The sequence below is a fragment of the Pleurodeles waltl genome, chromosome 6, assembly GCF_031143425.1.
Source record: "Pleurodeles waltl isolate 20211129_DDA chromosome 6, aPleWal1.hap1.20221129, whole genome shotgun sequence".
Lineage (NCBI taxonomy): Eukaryota > Metazoa > Chordata > Amphibia > Caudata > Salamandridae > Pleurodeles > Pleurodeles waltl.
Window position 1 is genome coordinate 1,094,753,507 of NC_090445.1, and position 18,297 is coordinate 1,094,771,803.

Consider the following 18,297-nt stretch of genomic DNA (forward strand, 5'->3'; position numbering starts at 1 on the left):
AACGAGAACCACGTTCCTCAACTTGGCCAGTATTCACTACATCTTGCTACAATTTCTAAATGAGAGCTCCATCAGCACCTTTTTTTTTTTATTTTAAATGGGGTTAGTTAAAGAATTGTGCAGTCCCGGGGCAAGTGAAGAGCCCAGTCCTTTACCATCCTTGGGAGTAAAACAGATAACACGTTAGTTCAGCATTGCAGAGGTCTACCTGTATCAGATTCTTGAATATAAATTTTATATATCTATCGAAAAACTACGTACTAGAATTCAGTAGAGAGAAGCTAAAAAGATATATGTGCCCTCAGTCTAATGTTACGTGTATTTAAAGGGGGAGAAATAAATCTTTGTACATTTCTTAAAGTCGTGAACATTAGCACTTACCCACGCATACATTTTTTACTAAAGCTCATGGGGTTAGCACTTATTGCTAGGATCAGATATGTTTGTGACATGCAGGCATAATCTACCATGTGGCTGTGGAAAGGTAGAACATAGTTTTAATTCTTCTTTGTCCGGTGACTTGACCTTAGTCCTAAAAATCGAGACATATTTAAAATAAAGAAAAACGTCAGTATGATGGGACAGACCTCTGAAAATCAAGACTGTCCCGAGAAATGTGAGACGCCTGGTCACCCTTCACCAAAGGTTACTGCTCCCCGGTATATACGCACTATAAAGGACTTTTCACTGTATGTACGATGGATGCATTATATTGTATTTTCGACATTTATATAATGCTTACTTCTCATATATGGGAAGTTGAAGTGGTTGCCCACGTGGAGAGCATGAGACACCATGTACGGTGTGTGGTTGGAAGTGTGTTGTCTTAGGATCCTGTGTGTGAAATGTTTCCATGTTGTTCACGGTGGTGACAAATGTGTGGTTATTTTGGATCAACCAATTGGCCATGTGATGGATGAAAAAGTGTGAGAGAGAAGAACACAGTTTGTGCAGATCCCTTACTGGTAATTCTTATGCTTAAAGTCCACTTAGCTGGTTATTTCACTGGTTGTCCATTCTGAGATATTTTGTTGAACGTTTATGGCCCTAAGAAGACACAAGTTGTGGGAATAAACGTTTGAGGGATCTGCTGGATGGACTTTTGATAATATCATCCAATATGATTGTCCATGTGAAATGTCAAGAAGCGGTCATAATTTGTTGGGACCTGCAGAGGAAGACTAATTTAAAGTCCTCTGTTAGCATGTGGCAGACCTCTTCAGTTAGTCCATGGTGGTCAGTTGGTGATGGGTGGTTTATTGCTGTGGACGGATATACTACTGGGTGATGGACATGACTTGTAGCAGTTTTGTCTTATGTGAGTATGAATGTCAAGCAGTATAAGGAAGTTATTATGCAGTCTTTATGGACTACAACCAACTGCTGAGTATTATGGTATGAACGTATGTCAGGAGGATTATATATTGCAGTGTACTGTAATTGCATTTATATAGTGCCCACAACCATGCTGAAGCTCTGAAATACTTTACGCCAGTCAGTGCGCTGCTCTGAAAAACCAAGGTTATTGGGGGGTTTTCAGTGATTATTGTTGGTTATTGGGATTAGTCTTCTGTTTTGCTGGAAACCATTCCATAGATGCATTCCAGTTTCCGTGTGCTAGGCTAATTAGGAGTTTTGTGTGATGTTTAGTGGGAGGAGGGTAAGTGATTGCATACAAGTAGTTAGAGGTATTAGTAGATTAGCTAGATCAGTGGTTCCCAGCCTTTTGACTTCTGTGGACCCCCACTTTATCATTACAGGAGCCCGGGAAACCCCAATGAATCTTTATTGGAATCTGGGGACCCCCCACTGAGTCACTACTGAAAGGTGGGGACCTAATCTGTTAATATTATTTCATTTTCGAAGCAGTTGCAGACCACCTGAGGAATCTTCGCAGACCCCCAGGGGTCCCCAGACCACAGGTTGGGAACCACTGAGCTACATTATTATAGAATATGGGAAATAGTGTATTGTTTGGATGCAGGGGCATTACTTTTAAAGGAGACATTGAGATCTTTGCAATAAGGTGTGGACAATTTGCTGAAATAAAGTAGGGATGAAGACAAATACATATCATTTGGAGTAGGTGGTGTTCATAGATAGGAGGTATTTAGAGGATATAAGGAGAGGTTCATTTGAAAGAAAAAAGAGAAGCAACTATCTGACGTTTTAAGTCAATTTATATTTTTATGGGAATATGAAGACTTTTTTGAAATTGCATGCAATCTTAGGATGCAAAACTGTAGAAAGAAACAACATTGTGATGAAACAAAACAAGCACTGAGAAAGTCAAAAGGCTGGCAGCCAACGCCCAGCCTAGGGGCTTTGCCAATGCTTGTTTCTAAATGTGGATATGTTTTGTGCTCTCCATTATGCATGCCACTGAAGACGTAAGTGTAAAGTGCACTGTTAGGTGTCAGACTTTAGGTGTAATTATGATCAGCTGATGCAGGATGCCATACTGTAATAGGTATTTTGAGAGTTTAGGGTTTAGTTCTTATCACAAGAGGTGAAGTTTGGTTGAGGGATGGTATTTAATATTCAAGCCCTTAAATGAAAGTAAAGTGATTGTATGTACTAGTTCAGCACTAAAAACAGTATATTAAAACCTTAAACTACTCAGGCAATTAGGAATGTAACTGGATGAGATGAACAATAAGAAATGTCTCTTGTGATGCAAACATGTTGCTTAAAAAACAAGTATTGGAAAAAGCAAAAGGTTTCACCTATGCAAGATCTACTGGCTTTGTTAGTTTTTTAGACATGTTACATAGCAGCGCGACCTGCTGTGTAACATGGCTTACAGAAAAAAAAGCACTATAGCGCAGCAAGCGCTGTCCGCGTCATAGTTATTTTTATTCCTTTTATGCCATGTTGGACAGCAGGCTGCGTGCTGTGCAATAAGTGTAAAAACAGCAGGAGCCAATCAACACAATAGGGAGGTGCGGGGGGAGAAACAATGGACCACAGGAGGAGTGCAGTGGGTGCGAAAGAACCAACGGACAGCAGGGGGATGGCAAAGAAACAGGCAGTGGGAGGGAACAGGGGAGAAACAACATGCAGAGGGAGGTGGGTGGGCATATGGGAAAGAAACAATGGACAGCAGGAGGGGCGAGGGAAAGCAACACGAGAGAGGGAGCAGCAACAGTGGGAGGAGAGCAGTGAAACAAGCAATAAGAAGGAGGGGCGTGAGATGGACAGCAGCCATGCGCTCTTTGAGTGCATTTCCGAAAGTAAAAAAAAGTACCTCCAGGAGCTGGCTGTCAGTGGAAAGAGACAGTAGCCGCAGACAGGAAGCTGTGCTAGGTTCATGCTCTATGGCAGAGACAGAAGCCCTCAGAGAAAGCTGGAAGAGGCGAGCAGTGGGAGGAAGCAGGACATGTGACCAATAAAAAGCAAGGAAACAAGAATGATGTGTAAGCCAATAAAAGATAAGTATTTGTAAGTAATGGGTGGGCTTTAAGCCCGTTTTGAAGCTTTTTTATTAACACTAAGGCCCTCATTCCAACCCTGGCGGTCATAGACCGCCAGGGTGGCGAATGACGGAAGCACCGCCAACAGGCTGGCGGTGCTTCAATCGTCATTCCGACCGCGGCGGTACAGCCGCGGTCGCCCAGCCGGGTCCGGCGGTTTCCCGCCAGATTAACCCCGGTTAGGAGAATCCTCCATGGCGGCGCTGCAAGCAGCACCGCCATGGGGATTCTGACCCCCTTCCCGCCAGCCTGTTTCTGGCGGATTTTTCCCCCAAGAACAGGCTGGCGGGAACGGGTGTCCTGGGGCCCCTGGGGGCCCCTGCACTGCCCATGCCACTGGCATGGGCAGTGCAGGGGCCCCCTAACAGGGCCCCTGAAGCTTTTCACTGTCTGCTTAGCAGACAGTGAAAAGCGCGATGGGTGCAACTGCACCCGTCGCACACCTGCAACACCGCTGGCTCCATTCGGAGCCGGCTTCCGTGTTGCAGGCCTCTTTCCCGCTGGGCCGGCGGGCGCTATATTGGCTAGCGCCCGCCGGCCCAGCGGGAAAGTCAGAATGGCCCCAGCGGTCTTCCGACCGCGGAGCGGCCAAATGGCGGTTCCCGCCAGGCGGGCGGCGACCGACGCCCGCCGGGGTCAGAATGACCCCCTAAATTTCTCTAACAGCAAAACCAACAAGCATTTGCAATTCAATGGGTCTTGCGTTTGCTCGAGTTAGAGCTATTAGCATTGTAAATTACTAATTCGACTTTTCTTGCCACATAAATTGAAAATGAAAAGTAAAACAGTTGACATAAGCAAGTCAATTCAAAGCGCCACGGCTGCCATGAGTGTTAGCGCGAGAGTTATTGGCTCCTTCGTAAATGTCTAGTAAGGATCACGGCTGTGTTGAAAGGCAAACCAAAACTGGAAGAGGTGCCATCACATGAAATGTTGGCTGAAATGTTGTCATCAGACTGCAGCGATTATACCAAAATTCTCAATGGCTGAGATGTTATCATTAGGCTGCAGGGTCTACATTAAAATCTAATTGGAGCACTACGGAAGAGGATTTCCAATTGATTGCATTTTTCGATATTTGTTTAATTTGATCTGGTTATAATTACGTAATGAGGCCACATCTGTATCATTACGGTTCACTATCTGTCTAACATGACAAATACAACCTAAATAAAATTTTTGATTGTGTTCTTTTCAACAGCGATTTACACATTTATATTATTTTCTGTGATGAGAGAGATGCCACACATTGTTTTCATTTAGTTTGCTTATTTCCTAAGCGTTGAGGGGTTGGGTGTTTCCCTTGTGTTGGCACCTTCCGTTACAGAATATTAACTTGCTTGATATAGGATCCCGAGCGCCCTTTTAAACCCTAGGTTAACACCCCTTTCTTGTGATGAGGTGCCATCACATACTGTAACAGTAGGAAGCGTGACATAGTGTGATGGCCAACAAAAATGTTCACTTAGTGAATTCACCTGGGAGGGAACTCAGCACACAAAGAAGGGACATTTCACAAACTGCACAAATAAAAAAGAAGCATTTACGACAAGCACAAGAAAGAATGAATAGCAAGAGTGGGTGTGGTTAAAAGCCCACAGAGAGTTTACAACAGACCAGAGTGCTTGCATGCTCGACTCTAAAAATGGAGCGCAAGGTAAGGAGGACAAGGATGGGGGCCTGGAGTAACGTATTGCCCCCTGTGAATAAATCCAGGAAGGTATTAAGTTAAAACCCAGAGGCATTCGCGGAGGGCAGATTACATCTTGCCATCAAATTATAAAGCACAAGGAAAGCTTGTAGTGATCTGTGCAGTAACTAGTCTGTGTACCAGGGATCAGAGTTGCAGATGCTGTTACTTTGTACCAGGGATCAGAGTTGCACATGCTGAAGGGTGGGGGCGTGGGGGGGGGGGGAGGGGAGGTTGGTTGTGTGAGTGTGCACTAATGCCATGTGTTTTCTACCTATTCTTAATTATTATTTTTTAAATCAGTTTCTAAAATGCCTGATTGACTGGATTTGTCAGTGTTTGGTGATGACTCAAGTTAGGACTGCGTTTTACACTGTGTAGTCAGTGTGCAGGGGGCCCTCCTGCAAAGAAGGATGGACTTGGGCGCCCGGGTGTTACTTTAACCATAAAGCCAGCATTAATCAGAGTTCAGCGGGCCCCTCGGGCCTCTGGGCACCGATGCCAGTGCACCTGTTGCACCAATGGGAGCTAAACCCAGCATATGCTGCAAAATCCAGTTTCCACCCAGTGAGGATCGCCCTCCCTGGCTCGGTGCTCTGCTCGACTCACACACACCTCTTCCACGTGCCAAAGAAGAGTGTTTACCTACCCCCGAGGGCAAACTAAGCCGCATGTCTCTGTAAGGGGTGCTTCGGGGCTTTTCTGCGAGCAGACATGAGTGTCAGTGCAATGCAAGGGTTACTCCCGGGTCTGCTTCCCGCTGTGGTGCACCAACCGATAGAGCCCTGAGGGTTGGGGTGTTTTTGAGAAGTTTTATGCACAGCTGAAATGCTTCTCTTTGAAACGCTCGTTTCAAAGAGAACTTTGCTGTTGCTCTTTCATCTTTAGAAGGTCTCGGTGGCTCTTCGAGAGATCCCGTGCGTCAAGTGCACTAGCCCTGTGTGTACTTGATAGACTGTGTGTCTTTCGGTGACACTGTGAATCTCTAAGGACTGGGACATCTTTGGCTTCTGGAGTTACGCGGCCGGGGAGAACCAAATTACGCAGCTGGATTTATTAAATTGTGCGCCAAGAAAACGCAAATTATGCGGCATAACGCAGCACATTTTGTGATAGGATTCCTTCACTATTTTGTGATTTTTACGCATGCTAACAGTGGGCAAAGATTTTTCCTCACTAGTGCCAGTTTAACAGCAAAATAGAGTTATAAACAACTCCAAGATCTACTCAGCCTTGTGGCTGGCCATCCACTGCATGCAAACACGACGGCACATTTTTTTTGTTTGATCCGAATGTGCTAGAAACAGTGTTTGTTACAATCTGCAGAGTACGCATCAGATGATGGACTAAGTGGCAAATACAGCAACTGCATAATTATGCGGAATACGCCACAGCCGCAGAATCACAAAATCCCAGTGGCCCTGGTATTTGTGGTTTAGTGCGTCTTCTTTAGCCCACTGTGCGACCTGGCGCCTCCAAATGTACTGCAGTGGTATTCTTGATGAATCCGACTACCTTGCCTGCGGTAAGTCCAAGGCGCTTTGTACTTCGTTTGAGGCGCTGCACAGCATATCGTAGTAAATGTGGTCCATGTACTGTTCTAAGTGTGTATATAAATTAAAAGTAAGAAAGGAAACGTATTTCCTTCTTTGCGGTAAGCGTATTTCCTTCCTTTTGGTAAGTTGAAATGTGGAAAATAAATTTGGAAAGTACACTTTCATTTTCATCATTTCTGCTTGACTCTCTTATCGCGTGTTTACAAGATCATAGATGTCTTTGGCGATGTCCAATGTGTTTGTGTATCTATATATATCTCAGGACACTTTTTTGTTCAATTTCAACATACTAGGGTCTTGAATAGTACTCACGGCGATGTGTACATACATTTTCGCGTATCTTGAAGTGAAGGGCAGACACCTTGACATTAGTAATCAGCACAACATACCTCAATGTCCTAGTGTGGACATGGATCTAGTAACCAACACGTCATGGGAGGCAATGGCCTATTACTACTACTACTATTACTACTAATAATAATAATAATTCGAACATAAATAATAATAATAATCGTTATTATTATTAGTAGTGGTATTTTCGGTGTTATCGTTATTTTTGTATTATGTGGCGCCTCTTGCCGCACTGCTGCCGCTTCTAAGCGATATGAATAACAGACAGGTGCTCCTATTAACCAAATTAATTCTATTCGCAAAGTTGCACTTGGCAGGTGCACTTATGTGGGTTTTTCAATGTCATTCATAACTTCCAACCCGTCCTCCCAAACACACACGTACCGAGCAAACGCCCCTGATGAGACTTGTGCGTAATGTGAAGGTCACGCCCTGAAGACTCAGACTTTCACCCTTCCCTTGATAACATGCGGACCACTGCAGCGGGTGACAATAGGAATTTCATTTACCGCTTACACACGTCATCCCCCTTCCGTCATCTTTCACTGGCAAGAAGGGTAAAGTGCCCAAAACGGGTCCTATTAGTGTGTGTTATATGAGAAATGCACACTGACGTATTCTATTTATACGCATCGGATTGCACAGGGAACGTAATAATAGCAATAAAAAATGAAAAATACAAAAAAAAAACAAAAAAAAAAACAGTGCTAGATACAAAAAAAAAACTCTCCAAAAAATAACCACTTCAACAGGATGTAGTTTGACTCGACGACATTCAATTTCAGTGGTCTCGCGACGAGGCCCAGTATGGTCGATGGATTGACAGCGCGTGCCTTCCTCGGCTCCCGGGGGAGGGGCGCCAGAACAGGGCAGCACGTGCTTTTCTGTTCCTTGTGAGTCAAAGCCAAATCCTCTTCCAACAACTTCAGCACGTAACGTTTCCGCGAGGTGTTCTTGGAGTCGCGCCGCTCCACCCCCTTTAATGGCTGGATGTGACTGTTCCCAGGTATGTATCTATTTATTAATCATTAGTCCCATAATTAGTAATTACCTTTGACAGGGTTCTTCTACAGCTCTTAGATAACTTGGGAGATATATTTTTACTTTGTTCCACGGTAAAACATACATGTAAATACTTCAATACATATTACCCAGGTTTAGCAAACGAGACTTATGGATATGTTTCTAAACGACGTCAATTTATATGACTTATTCGTATATAGCGAACAGACAACAATAAAATATTGTGCACAGATCAATAACTATGAAAAATCGGTATATACCATACAGAAATCAGTAAATTAATGTGTACAAATACATAACAATAAATAATTAATGGATAAATACAGTAGATAAATATATTTTCTGGTGTGATGCGTGTCATGGAACATATTGGGCGGTGGCTTTAACATTTTATTAATGTTTTATAATAAGTATACACAAATGAGTGTGAACTCTAGCCTTGCTGCAAAAAAAGTATAAACCCCAATTTTCACCATACATTTAAAAAAGTATACTCCAATTTAAATACTCTTCGTTTTGAAACGTTTGTACGCTCTAATGAATTGGTAAATCATGCATACTTATTTGAATGTGCTTCATGCCACGGTGTTTTGACTATGTTTTTTTCTTTTAGATGTAAAGGCATATTTAAAAAATACAGAGTTAGAAAGAATCTACTGTGCTCAGACTGCGCATAGTAAACAGAGGCTGACTGACAGCTGAGATGTTTTGAGATGTGCAGCAATGCCTCACAACATATTTAACAATTGATGTTAGTTTATTGGGTGTGACACGCAGCGAAAAGCGATGTTTATTGCGCCCCCAAATCACAGGGCCTGGCCGGGCCCGGCTCCTGTGTATTTGAGACCTGGGGACAATAGCTGCAGGAAGGGGGCGGGTCTAGCTCACCTGCAAAGCAAGACAGGCCCAGCCTGATGAAAGGCGTCCCCGTGGCGGGCGGCGGGGGGCTTCAAAGGAGGTCAAAAGCACACTGGTAATGGGGCAACAGGTAGGAAATGGGCCCGGTCCGCCTATAAAAGCAGACAGCCACCCTGGTCAGGCACACAAGTTCAGCAGTCTGAGTTGGACAGGCGACCCGGAAGCTCCTGTCTGCGGAGGCATTGGCAGGTCACCCGGAGCACTGAAGGATGCAGCAGCCGGCCGGCCTAGATGATGGGCGCTACTACCATGGAGGTAAGGGTCTATACCACAATAGATGTAACATTTTCTTTTAGTTTTTACTTGGGTCGATATTGCATTCTGTCGTATATGCTTTTTAAAAGATTGCACATCCGAAATTTTAGGATAACATTTGCCTTCATGAATTAAAGGTCAAAACATGTAGATGGTAAACTTGTTTTAACGTTAACAAACCTACCTGACTATTTCATTTAAACCAAAACAACCTTTCCCTCTTTGCACAAAATCCTGAGTCCAGTTTACGTTTTGTGCCAAAATCCTATCAGTTTATAACAGTTATTCATGATGCCAAATATGTTTGAACCAAGCGTTAATGAAGGACGCCAAACCTTAGATAATCTCCTTCGGATGGGCAAAAGCTCAGCTGGTGCCACTGGGTCCTGTCCTGGTTATGGAAGGTTCAGTTGGCAGAGGGCAGCCACCTGCACCGTTTTATTTTTTACCTAACATTTTTAATCTCTGCTGAACGTTAAAGCGGTTTAGTTTTGATTGTCACTTCTTTGGTCGAGAATAACTCGGGGGTTACATGTTTAGAGGCACTTCTTAGCGAGGACTGTTAAATGAACTAACACCAACGCCTAATATTTACAATGCTTAGAAACGGCATCCGTGCGTTATGAAGCGCTATATAAAAAACAAGTCATTATCATTATTATCCTTTGAACCAATCTCTATTTTTGGACATGCAGCGCTGGCAAGGGCGTAGCTACCACTGGTGCAGCAGGTGCAGTGGCACGGGGCCGCAGAGCCCTCAGGGGCCAATTGAAGCAGGACAATGTTGTATTTTAAAACAAGAAAAGCAAATGGTCATTTCCCTTGCTTGCAATGGGGCTCTGCGCTACTGAGGTCCCTGCCTTTAGTGAAGAAAACAATTACCTCTGGGTGTCCATGCATGGTCTCCCCATGGCCAGTTATTCCAAACTGGGACCCCGTTCCATATCTGACAGGATAGGAGCAAACCTCGGGACTGAGTCTGGCCCTTTTGGGTTCATGTCCTTTTACTGATCTCTCAAATAAATTATTTGTGAATATATGGGATTAGGGTTTAGCTGGACTGACATTTGCATTCCTTTTGAATATATGTGGTGTGTCCACGTGAATAACCTATAGAAAGAAGTGGAATGGCCAGTGGGCAATCTTCTTGTGTGACCCTCAGTTCTGACGTTAACATCTTTTTCTGATGCATTGACCTTACTGAGCGTTGATTTTTCATTTTTCCCAGAAGTGGATTCACCCTATCTGGCCCGCTCCAAACCTGGGAAAGGGGGAGCCAGGCGAAAGCGCACCACCTTTTCTAAGGCCCAGTTGGATCTTCTGCTGAAAGCCTTTGAGATTGACCCGTACCCTGGAATAACAGCGAGAGAAAGACTGTCCAGCATGGCAGATATTGCAGAATCACGGATCCAGGTGAGGGTCAGAGCAGCAAAGACTGCAACTCGTGTTCTTGGGCCACATTCGTAGGCAAAAATACAGAACTGTCAGTTCTGATGATTTTCTTTTACCCAGGCCTATCTGTTTGGCACTCTTGTCTCTCTGCCTCACCCCTCTTTCACTCACATAGTAAAATGGTCGGTCTGCCCCTTTTCTCTTGGCCTCACATACAGTGGAGCTGGACCCAATTTGTTTTTGCACTGAGATGCATTTACGTTTTTATGTTATTTCTTCACTTAATATTTTTCCTAATTGTTGTTAATGAAACGTCTGGGGCACACTCTTGAACCAGGAAAAAACATAACTTAAAAAACAATGCCACAATCTGACATCATCTTCACAGAGACAAGTGACTGTAAATAATGACTCTTCCACAAATATCAGTGGTAACTACATATTAACATGGGCTCCCGATCTTAGAAGTGGGAGCACCTCCAGCAAGTGTTACTGTTATGAAAATAATTTCCCGCTAGTGTGTAAGTTTTAGCCTTAGGATAGGGACGCCTCCTGGTACTGAAGTAGGTTCTGGTTTTCTTCCCTTATGCTTAAGGTCCTTCAGACCATGACTCCGCCTATGATTTCCTGGCCTCTTATCTAATTAAATTTGAACTTCACTACGTCCTGGTTAAGATTCTGAGAAATAACTCACCTGAGTTAGAAACGTTGACGCCCCACATTTCAAACTTTTCATTTTAAAAGCATTGCTACCTAAAATTAAGTGTAATACCTAAATGTTATGCCAGTCCCCAAAATTTGTTCTGTACCAACTAAATCCCTGTTACTCTTTTCACGTACAAATGTGCTTCCCTGCCAGATCATTTTCACTCATGACATTTTTCTGTGCATTGCACCTCTATTCCGTTTATTATGTGGGCACTTGATGTATAAGTTGTTTGCTAAAAATGCCTTATGTAATATACAAGAAAGATTGTAAAAAAGTAGCTTAGATCCATTTTACGTTCATTATTTCGGAGGCTGTACTCTATACGTTTGTAATTTACTGTACAGAAAAGATTACCATACATTATTCCTCTCTATAGCAAGATATACTTTTACTTGATATTGACTAAGAACATATTCATAAACAATTTTGAAGGAGCCCTTTCTTTTTTCAATTACAGTCCTGCATGGCAAGCCAGAGTAGATTCATTTTAGTAGTAAAGTAATTTAATAAAATAGGTTGAAATAATGGTATTTATGTTATCCATTGTGCCTATTTATAGGTTTGGTTCCAGAACAGGCGGGCGAGACAGTTGAGTCCAAGGACTAAAGAAAACCGTGTGTTGTCTAAAGAGGGGTCCATCCAGCCGCAGATTGGCCACATTAGTGTTCAGAAGCAATATTCGCCATTGCCTTCAAGCCAACAAGGAGAGGGAGTCAATGGTTCCAATAGCAGCCATCAAGGAACGCATCATGGTGGGCATTCTTCACATCGACAAAGCCCTTACTGCAACTCCGAACTTCAGCAAAGTGCAGCAGTGGTCCAACTGCAGGAGAGCCATAATAGAATGCATGGTCTTGGTGCAACAGACTACTCATTGAGAGTTCCTCCTTCCATTTTACACAGCACCAGGCCCAGAGGAGCACCTCACCATCTTCAAGCCAATCTGAAGAGCGCGCTGCACTTCAACCAAATGGTCAGTCATCAAGGAGATGTTCTTTTTGCTCAACCAGAGATCCAGCAAAGAACTGCTCCATTTACATCCCTGGACAATCAGTGTGGAGTGACTCCCTTTCATGTACGAGACTCTCATCAAAGAGTTGCTCCTTACAATCTGCAAGACAGACACCAAAGAGTCAGTTCTTTAAATCTCCAATGCAGCAAGCAAGTAGTTGCTCCATTCAATGCTGACAGACATCAAAGAGGTGCTACCTTTGGTCTCCCAGAGATTCAGCCAAGAATCACCATCTCCACTCCTACGCAAAACCAGCAAAGAAGTGCACCCTTCATCGTCCACAATGACCTGCAAAGAGTCCCACCGTTCAACCACCAGGGTATGCAACAAAGAGAGACTACTTTCAAGAATACTCAGAACCATCAAAAGGGCAGTTCTCTTGAAAACAGCCCGAAAAGAGGACTTCATGTAAGTCCTGTAGATATCAATCAGAGAGACTTCCATCTACAGGAGAGAATTCAAGCAGCAGCCATACTGCGTTCCCAGGACATGTTCCATTCAGAGTCTGAGGATAGTCTGCAGCGCACATCTCCCCTGAGTCCTGAGGATAGAGTTCAAAGACAATATCATCACAGTCCTCAAGACATTTCACAGAGTGCACATTATATCGGTCCTCAAACCAGCCTCCAAGAAGCATCTCACCATAGTCCTGAAGAAATTCTCCAAAGCATGTTACACCTGAGTCCTCAAGACAACATTCAGCACATGGCTCTCCTGAGTCCTCGAGACAGCCTTCAAAACACATCTTGCCTTAGTCCCCAAGAGAGCTACCAAAGTATGTCTTGCCTCAGTCCTCAAGACAGCATTCAAAGCATGTCTCACCTCAGTCCTACAGAGAGCCTTCAAAGTGAGTCTCAAATAAGTCCTCGGAACAGCCACCAAAGTATGCCTCATCTCAGTCCCAGAGACAACCTTCAAGAAGTGTTTAGTCTCAGTCCTCAAGAAAACCTTCAAAGTGTGACCAAACTTACTCCAAGCAACAGTCTCCAAAGCAACTCTCACCTCAGCTTGCAGGACAACCTTCATTGTGTCTCTCCTTCCAGTTTTCAAACCTGCCTCCAAAGCATGTCTCACCAAAGTCCACAAGAGAGCAGTCGAGGGATGTTTTTTCTTCCACTCCAGGAGAGCCTGCAAAGTGCATCCCACCTTGGCTTCCAAGACAATTTGGAAAGGGCATCCCACATCAGCCTGGCAGATAATCTCCAAGAACTGCATCACAGCAGCCCTCAAGACTCTATGCCCAGCGTGTACCCTCTCAGTTCCCAGGACCACCAACTAAACGGAACAGAATTCCCCCTCAAAGAGGTCGATCCACATGGGTCTCCCTTTGGCCTAAAGGAAAGAGGCTCCACAACACTTGCCTGTGACTGGAGTATTGCGATTAAAAGTGACCCAGACTGGGTCGTGGATCCCACCTTAGGTGGGCCTTCAGCGGACACCACGGGCGATGGCAAGATGGACGAACTGCTTGACGAGCTGCTGCTGAAGTGGATGGGGGGATCCAACGGAGTCAATTTTCCTTGAACGGATGCCCCAGTGGCATATTCTGTTGAAATAAACAGGCCTCAAATTAACTCACTCACGTGGGATTGCACCACAAGCCTGGCACCGGTTGGTACCAGATGTGAGAAAGTCACCTGTGAAGGAGGAGGGAAGCGGGTCTCTAGGCCTCCGAGGATTGCAAAAGTACTTAAAAATGACCAACAGTGTTGGGGATGAGTTTGCTTTGTTGTCTACTGCCTTAATACCCAAAGTCTGATCCGGCTGCAAGAGAACAAGAAGAGTAACAATGGTGTGCCACATGGGTATTCATTATTGATGGATTATGGGCAAATGCGTCACAGTGGAAAGACTTTCAAAGGACAAAACTTTTCAAAGAGAAATCCGCAGTGTACTAAAATATTTAATGTCGTGACATTTCCGCTAACGCTGGTAGCAAATGGGTGCTCGCGGTGAAAGAAATGTTCAGTGCATGGTTGCTTTCCATCACTCTGTATTGGGGACATAGCGTTTAATGTGCAGTGTGTCAAATGTGCACAGCTTGAGTTCGGGCCGTGTAAAACTCCCTTTGGCTAGGAGCTGGTTTCAAACCATGAAACCCACCAGAATCGCCACTTTATATCACTACTGTTATGTTTATTTCACAAGTATATAGTGCCTGCTGGCACTTGTGTAACCTCGTAACGCTAAACTGACATGCAAACCTGGTTCATTTTAAGCTCTAAAATATATTATCTCACGGGCAGATTAGACTCTAGCAGATAATTGGAGGGTCTATGTCCAGGTCGTCACATCTGAAAGACCAGTGGGGCTGGGTTCGAGTGGGTCACGAATACACATATTAGCACGGCACACAAATACACAATTGTTATGGCACGTTCTAGGTTACTTTTAAAGGGGCAACTGTATTATCAGAAGTGAGTATTAAAATAAAAAATGTACTAGTGCGAGTTTGTGGTTGGTTGAATACAGACACGAGATCCACTTACCCTGTTGCAATTTTTAAAACGCTGCTTGAAGAGATCTCTCAGGGTGGTGAAGGAAAGGCCTATGACGTTAAGCCATCCCAGGCTTTTTAGTTGATATCACTTTGTATTATGGTACTTGCAGTCCAGTATTTATATTTAGAAAAGTAAAACTACAAGTACCAACATACACAATAATAGTAGCTCAACCAGGGTTGTTTGTGTTTTATGCATTATATTTTCACAAGAAAGTCCTTGTCAGTGGAAATGAAAATGCTTCAGTAGTGAACCAGGATACCAAGTCACAGCACTAGTTCTCTTTGTAGGTAGACAAACACAACTGCCATGGATTACAGAAGTGGAACAAGTGAAACAAAAGCTTGTTCCTTAAAACCAGAAAAAAACAATCTAATCAAGTCCTTTAAAGTTCATTCGAGCAACAAGTCGTTTCTTTGAGAGGGAGAAATTCCTTCTGGGTGTTGTTGTAGGGCTTTCCTAGGCATTGTTAATCAGGCCACTTGTCCGTTTTATTTTAATTTGTGACCATTCAATGGATTTTGACGATTAACTGTCATTCGTGAACATATCTCTTGTCCATCAGGTGGCATCAATAAAGTAATATTGTATTTCACTACTGTGGATTCAGCCTCATTTCTATTTTGGGATGTGTTTGTGTGCTGCACCAGTTTGGAAAGTGCTAAAGTTGAGCTGAGTGTGCTTTTAATTCATTAACATGTGTGTCTTGCCAGTGGCATAACACAAAATGAGCCCCCTCCATCGCAGCACAAGAAGAAGAGCCAATCAGTCTCCCATATGTTACATATAATAATTTGTCTTGGGTTCACCGCCCCCCTGAACGTTTGGGGGTGGTCACTGACGGGTTGGGCCCCTATGCACTGCAGGGAAAACAGGGGCCTGTTCTACGCCCTTGAGTTTTGTACAAACACCTCCGCATGTTGGCTCATTTTTCCTTCTAAAATAACGAGGGTGAAAGGAGGGACTGATGTCTAAAATCTGGGAATAATTTACTCCAACTAAATTAAACTAAAACAAAAAAAATATAAGCCTTATGCTGTAAGATTACCCTGTTATTAGATAAACTCATGTTTGTGGCTGCTAGCATATAGGTAACTAAAAAAACTACTTTCGTCTGACTAAAAGCTCTGTTCCCACTCATATGAAGTATTGGAAGTTAAGCGAGTAAAAACCATCAGTCTGACAAATAGGGTGAGATCATAGCTCTCGTGAATCTCAGATGTGGCAGACGGTCAGGTCTACTTCTGACTGTATCCCCTTCGACTATGCCCCTTCCAGATAAAGGTTCTCTGCAAATCGCATCCCGTTTCGGGTGAACTGAGCCCATCCTGTGGCTAATACCACTGGCTACTTGATTGTGAGAGATGGATTACGTATCTTGAGAGCTCCTATATACACCTTTATTTAATATACTTAGTCATGCAGAATAGGTTGCTGCTTTTACTGGTTTGTGCATTCAGCCCATACTGTCTCAATATCTGTGCAAGTTGTAGACACAGTTGATAACATAAATCTACACTTTGTAAGATTGTCAATTACCTTTTTGTTTGTAAAACGCCATCAGCTTTCCTCTTTTTGCAGCTTTTTTAACGAAGTCCTTCATATGATCCCCCTCTTTTCTTTTGATTTATATGTACAAGGCCTATCACACTTTTTACGTACAAGCAGCAGCAGACTCTGGTTGTGATATGCATGAGCCATTTGAAGACTTATGACCATCAGCCACAGGCGAGTTTCCTTGGGCCATTAAATGTCCTTGCCACTGGTCAGTCACTATTCTTGGACAACACAGTTAGGCGGCCTCCTTCTGGCACAGACGTGGCTTTAGTGCAGTGTGGTTTGGCTACGTGTGACAGTTACAGATAGTTCAACTACAGTGTCCTGTTGACTCTGGATTAATTGTGTGAGGCATGAGATGTGGCTAATATAGATGTTTCACAAAAAGTTCAAGTGGAGCATGAAGCCATTGCCTACTCCTAAAAACACTGGTGTATCGCTTAATTAGATTTTTCCCATTTATCCGACTTTATGGCAACAAAACCTAAAACAGCACAATTTTTGTTGTATCACACATATTGTCATTTCATTTTATTGCATTGTCCTCACTGAATGCTCTTTTTTTTATAAATCGCCTCAAGTGTTTTGAAAAAAAAATGATCAGAGTTGATTACTGGTAATGGCTATCCATTTTCCCTCAGCAGTGCAGTCATCTGGGCATTTGAAAAACCATCTAAGATTCGTACAATGTATTTGAGTTTCTTTGTTAATTCTCATACGGATGAAGGGAATGATGAATTGTCTATGGTGTAATTTGCTTACTACTGTCAAGCACAGTACAAAAAGAACTGTCCCATACCATTGAGTATGAGCCTGTTCTACAAATTGTATTGCTGTATTATTAATAGCAAGGGTTTTGTATTGAGTAAGATATGACAGGACACAGTGACAGCACTTTCATCATCAGTTGAAGGCACACCTTACCAAACGATGGCTAACAAAAGAGGCACAATAATGCAAAGGAAAAACCAGCTCCAGCTTGCTTGCTTGGGTATAAGGCACAGCTTAGTCCATAAATGAAAATTACAGGGCCCTCCCAAAGAATTAAGATGCCTTATATTGTGATTGGTCACAAGACCAAATTTCCAGAGTCAGTTGAGAAATACCCTGCCTTTCATTACCGGCGAGGAGTGAAGACTGTGTTCAACACACTTCCATATCCACCTGAGCCATTCAAAATGGAAGCTCCTGACGTTTGATGTCCATTGTTGTATCGTTCCTCTATAAACACTGTTTACTACTCAGTCTGTGGCAAAACCTGAAAGTACTCTTGAGGATGCCCTCAGCAGACATGCCAAAAGACCTTGCTTAGGTCTGATATTTAAAAATTTCAAGCTAAAAAAATATATATTATTTTTTCCCTCTAAAAAAATCCTCCTCTTAACGCAAGTTAATGGGGAAATAGATTCCCACATTTTATTTCTTCCTCTAAATCTCTCTAGGTATTCTCAAATGTATGCCTTGCATGACTCAGAGCATCCATCCATCCATGCTCTTCACCTGCAGGAAAATAATTATTTCAGCAGAGCACTAGGTGTGACTTGTGACACCTGTGATTATTTCTAGGGCTGGTGATAGCCAAAACTGCCTGATTTTCTAAAATTATATGAATAAAATACTTAGAGTGCTTTCAGCCGGTCCTCTTCATCCATTGGTCTGATATTGTGGAATTCACATCTCCCTCACTACAGCATACTCCCATGGGGCAATGAGTCAACCTGCTTCAGTCATTGGCTGTCTTCGCTGTGAGTGATGGCACCCTACTCTTTTATGAGGAGCACATCTACACACACAGTAGTCCTCCCTGTTATGCCGCGCATTTAAAAAAACCAAAAAAAAAAACCTCAGCTTTTGTTTTAG

General features: G+C 43.3%; 1 protein-coding gene across 1 annotated transcript; it reads left to right on the forward strand.

Annotated features, from left to right (window-relative positions):
* Nucleotides 1-9,156: 9,156 nt before the first annotated feature.
* On the forward strand, nucleotides 9,157-15,437 carry LOC138302085 (uncharacterized). Its single transcript, XM_069242467.1, has 3 exons — nucleotides 9,157-9,266; nucleotides 10,495-10,679; nucleotides 11,927-15,437. The coding sequence occupies exons 1-3, from the start codon at nucleotides 9,221-9,223 to the stop codon at nucleotides 13,901-13,903; spliced, it is 2,208 nt and encodes a 735-aa protein (XP_069098568.1). The 5' UTR covers nucleotides 9,157-9,220; the 3' UTR covers nucleotides 13,904-15,437.
* The last annotated feature ends 2,860 nt before the right edge of the window (nucleotides 15,438-18,297 follow it).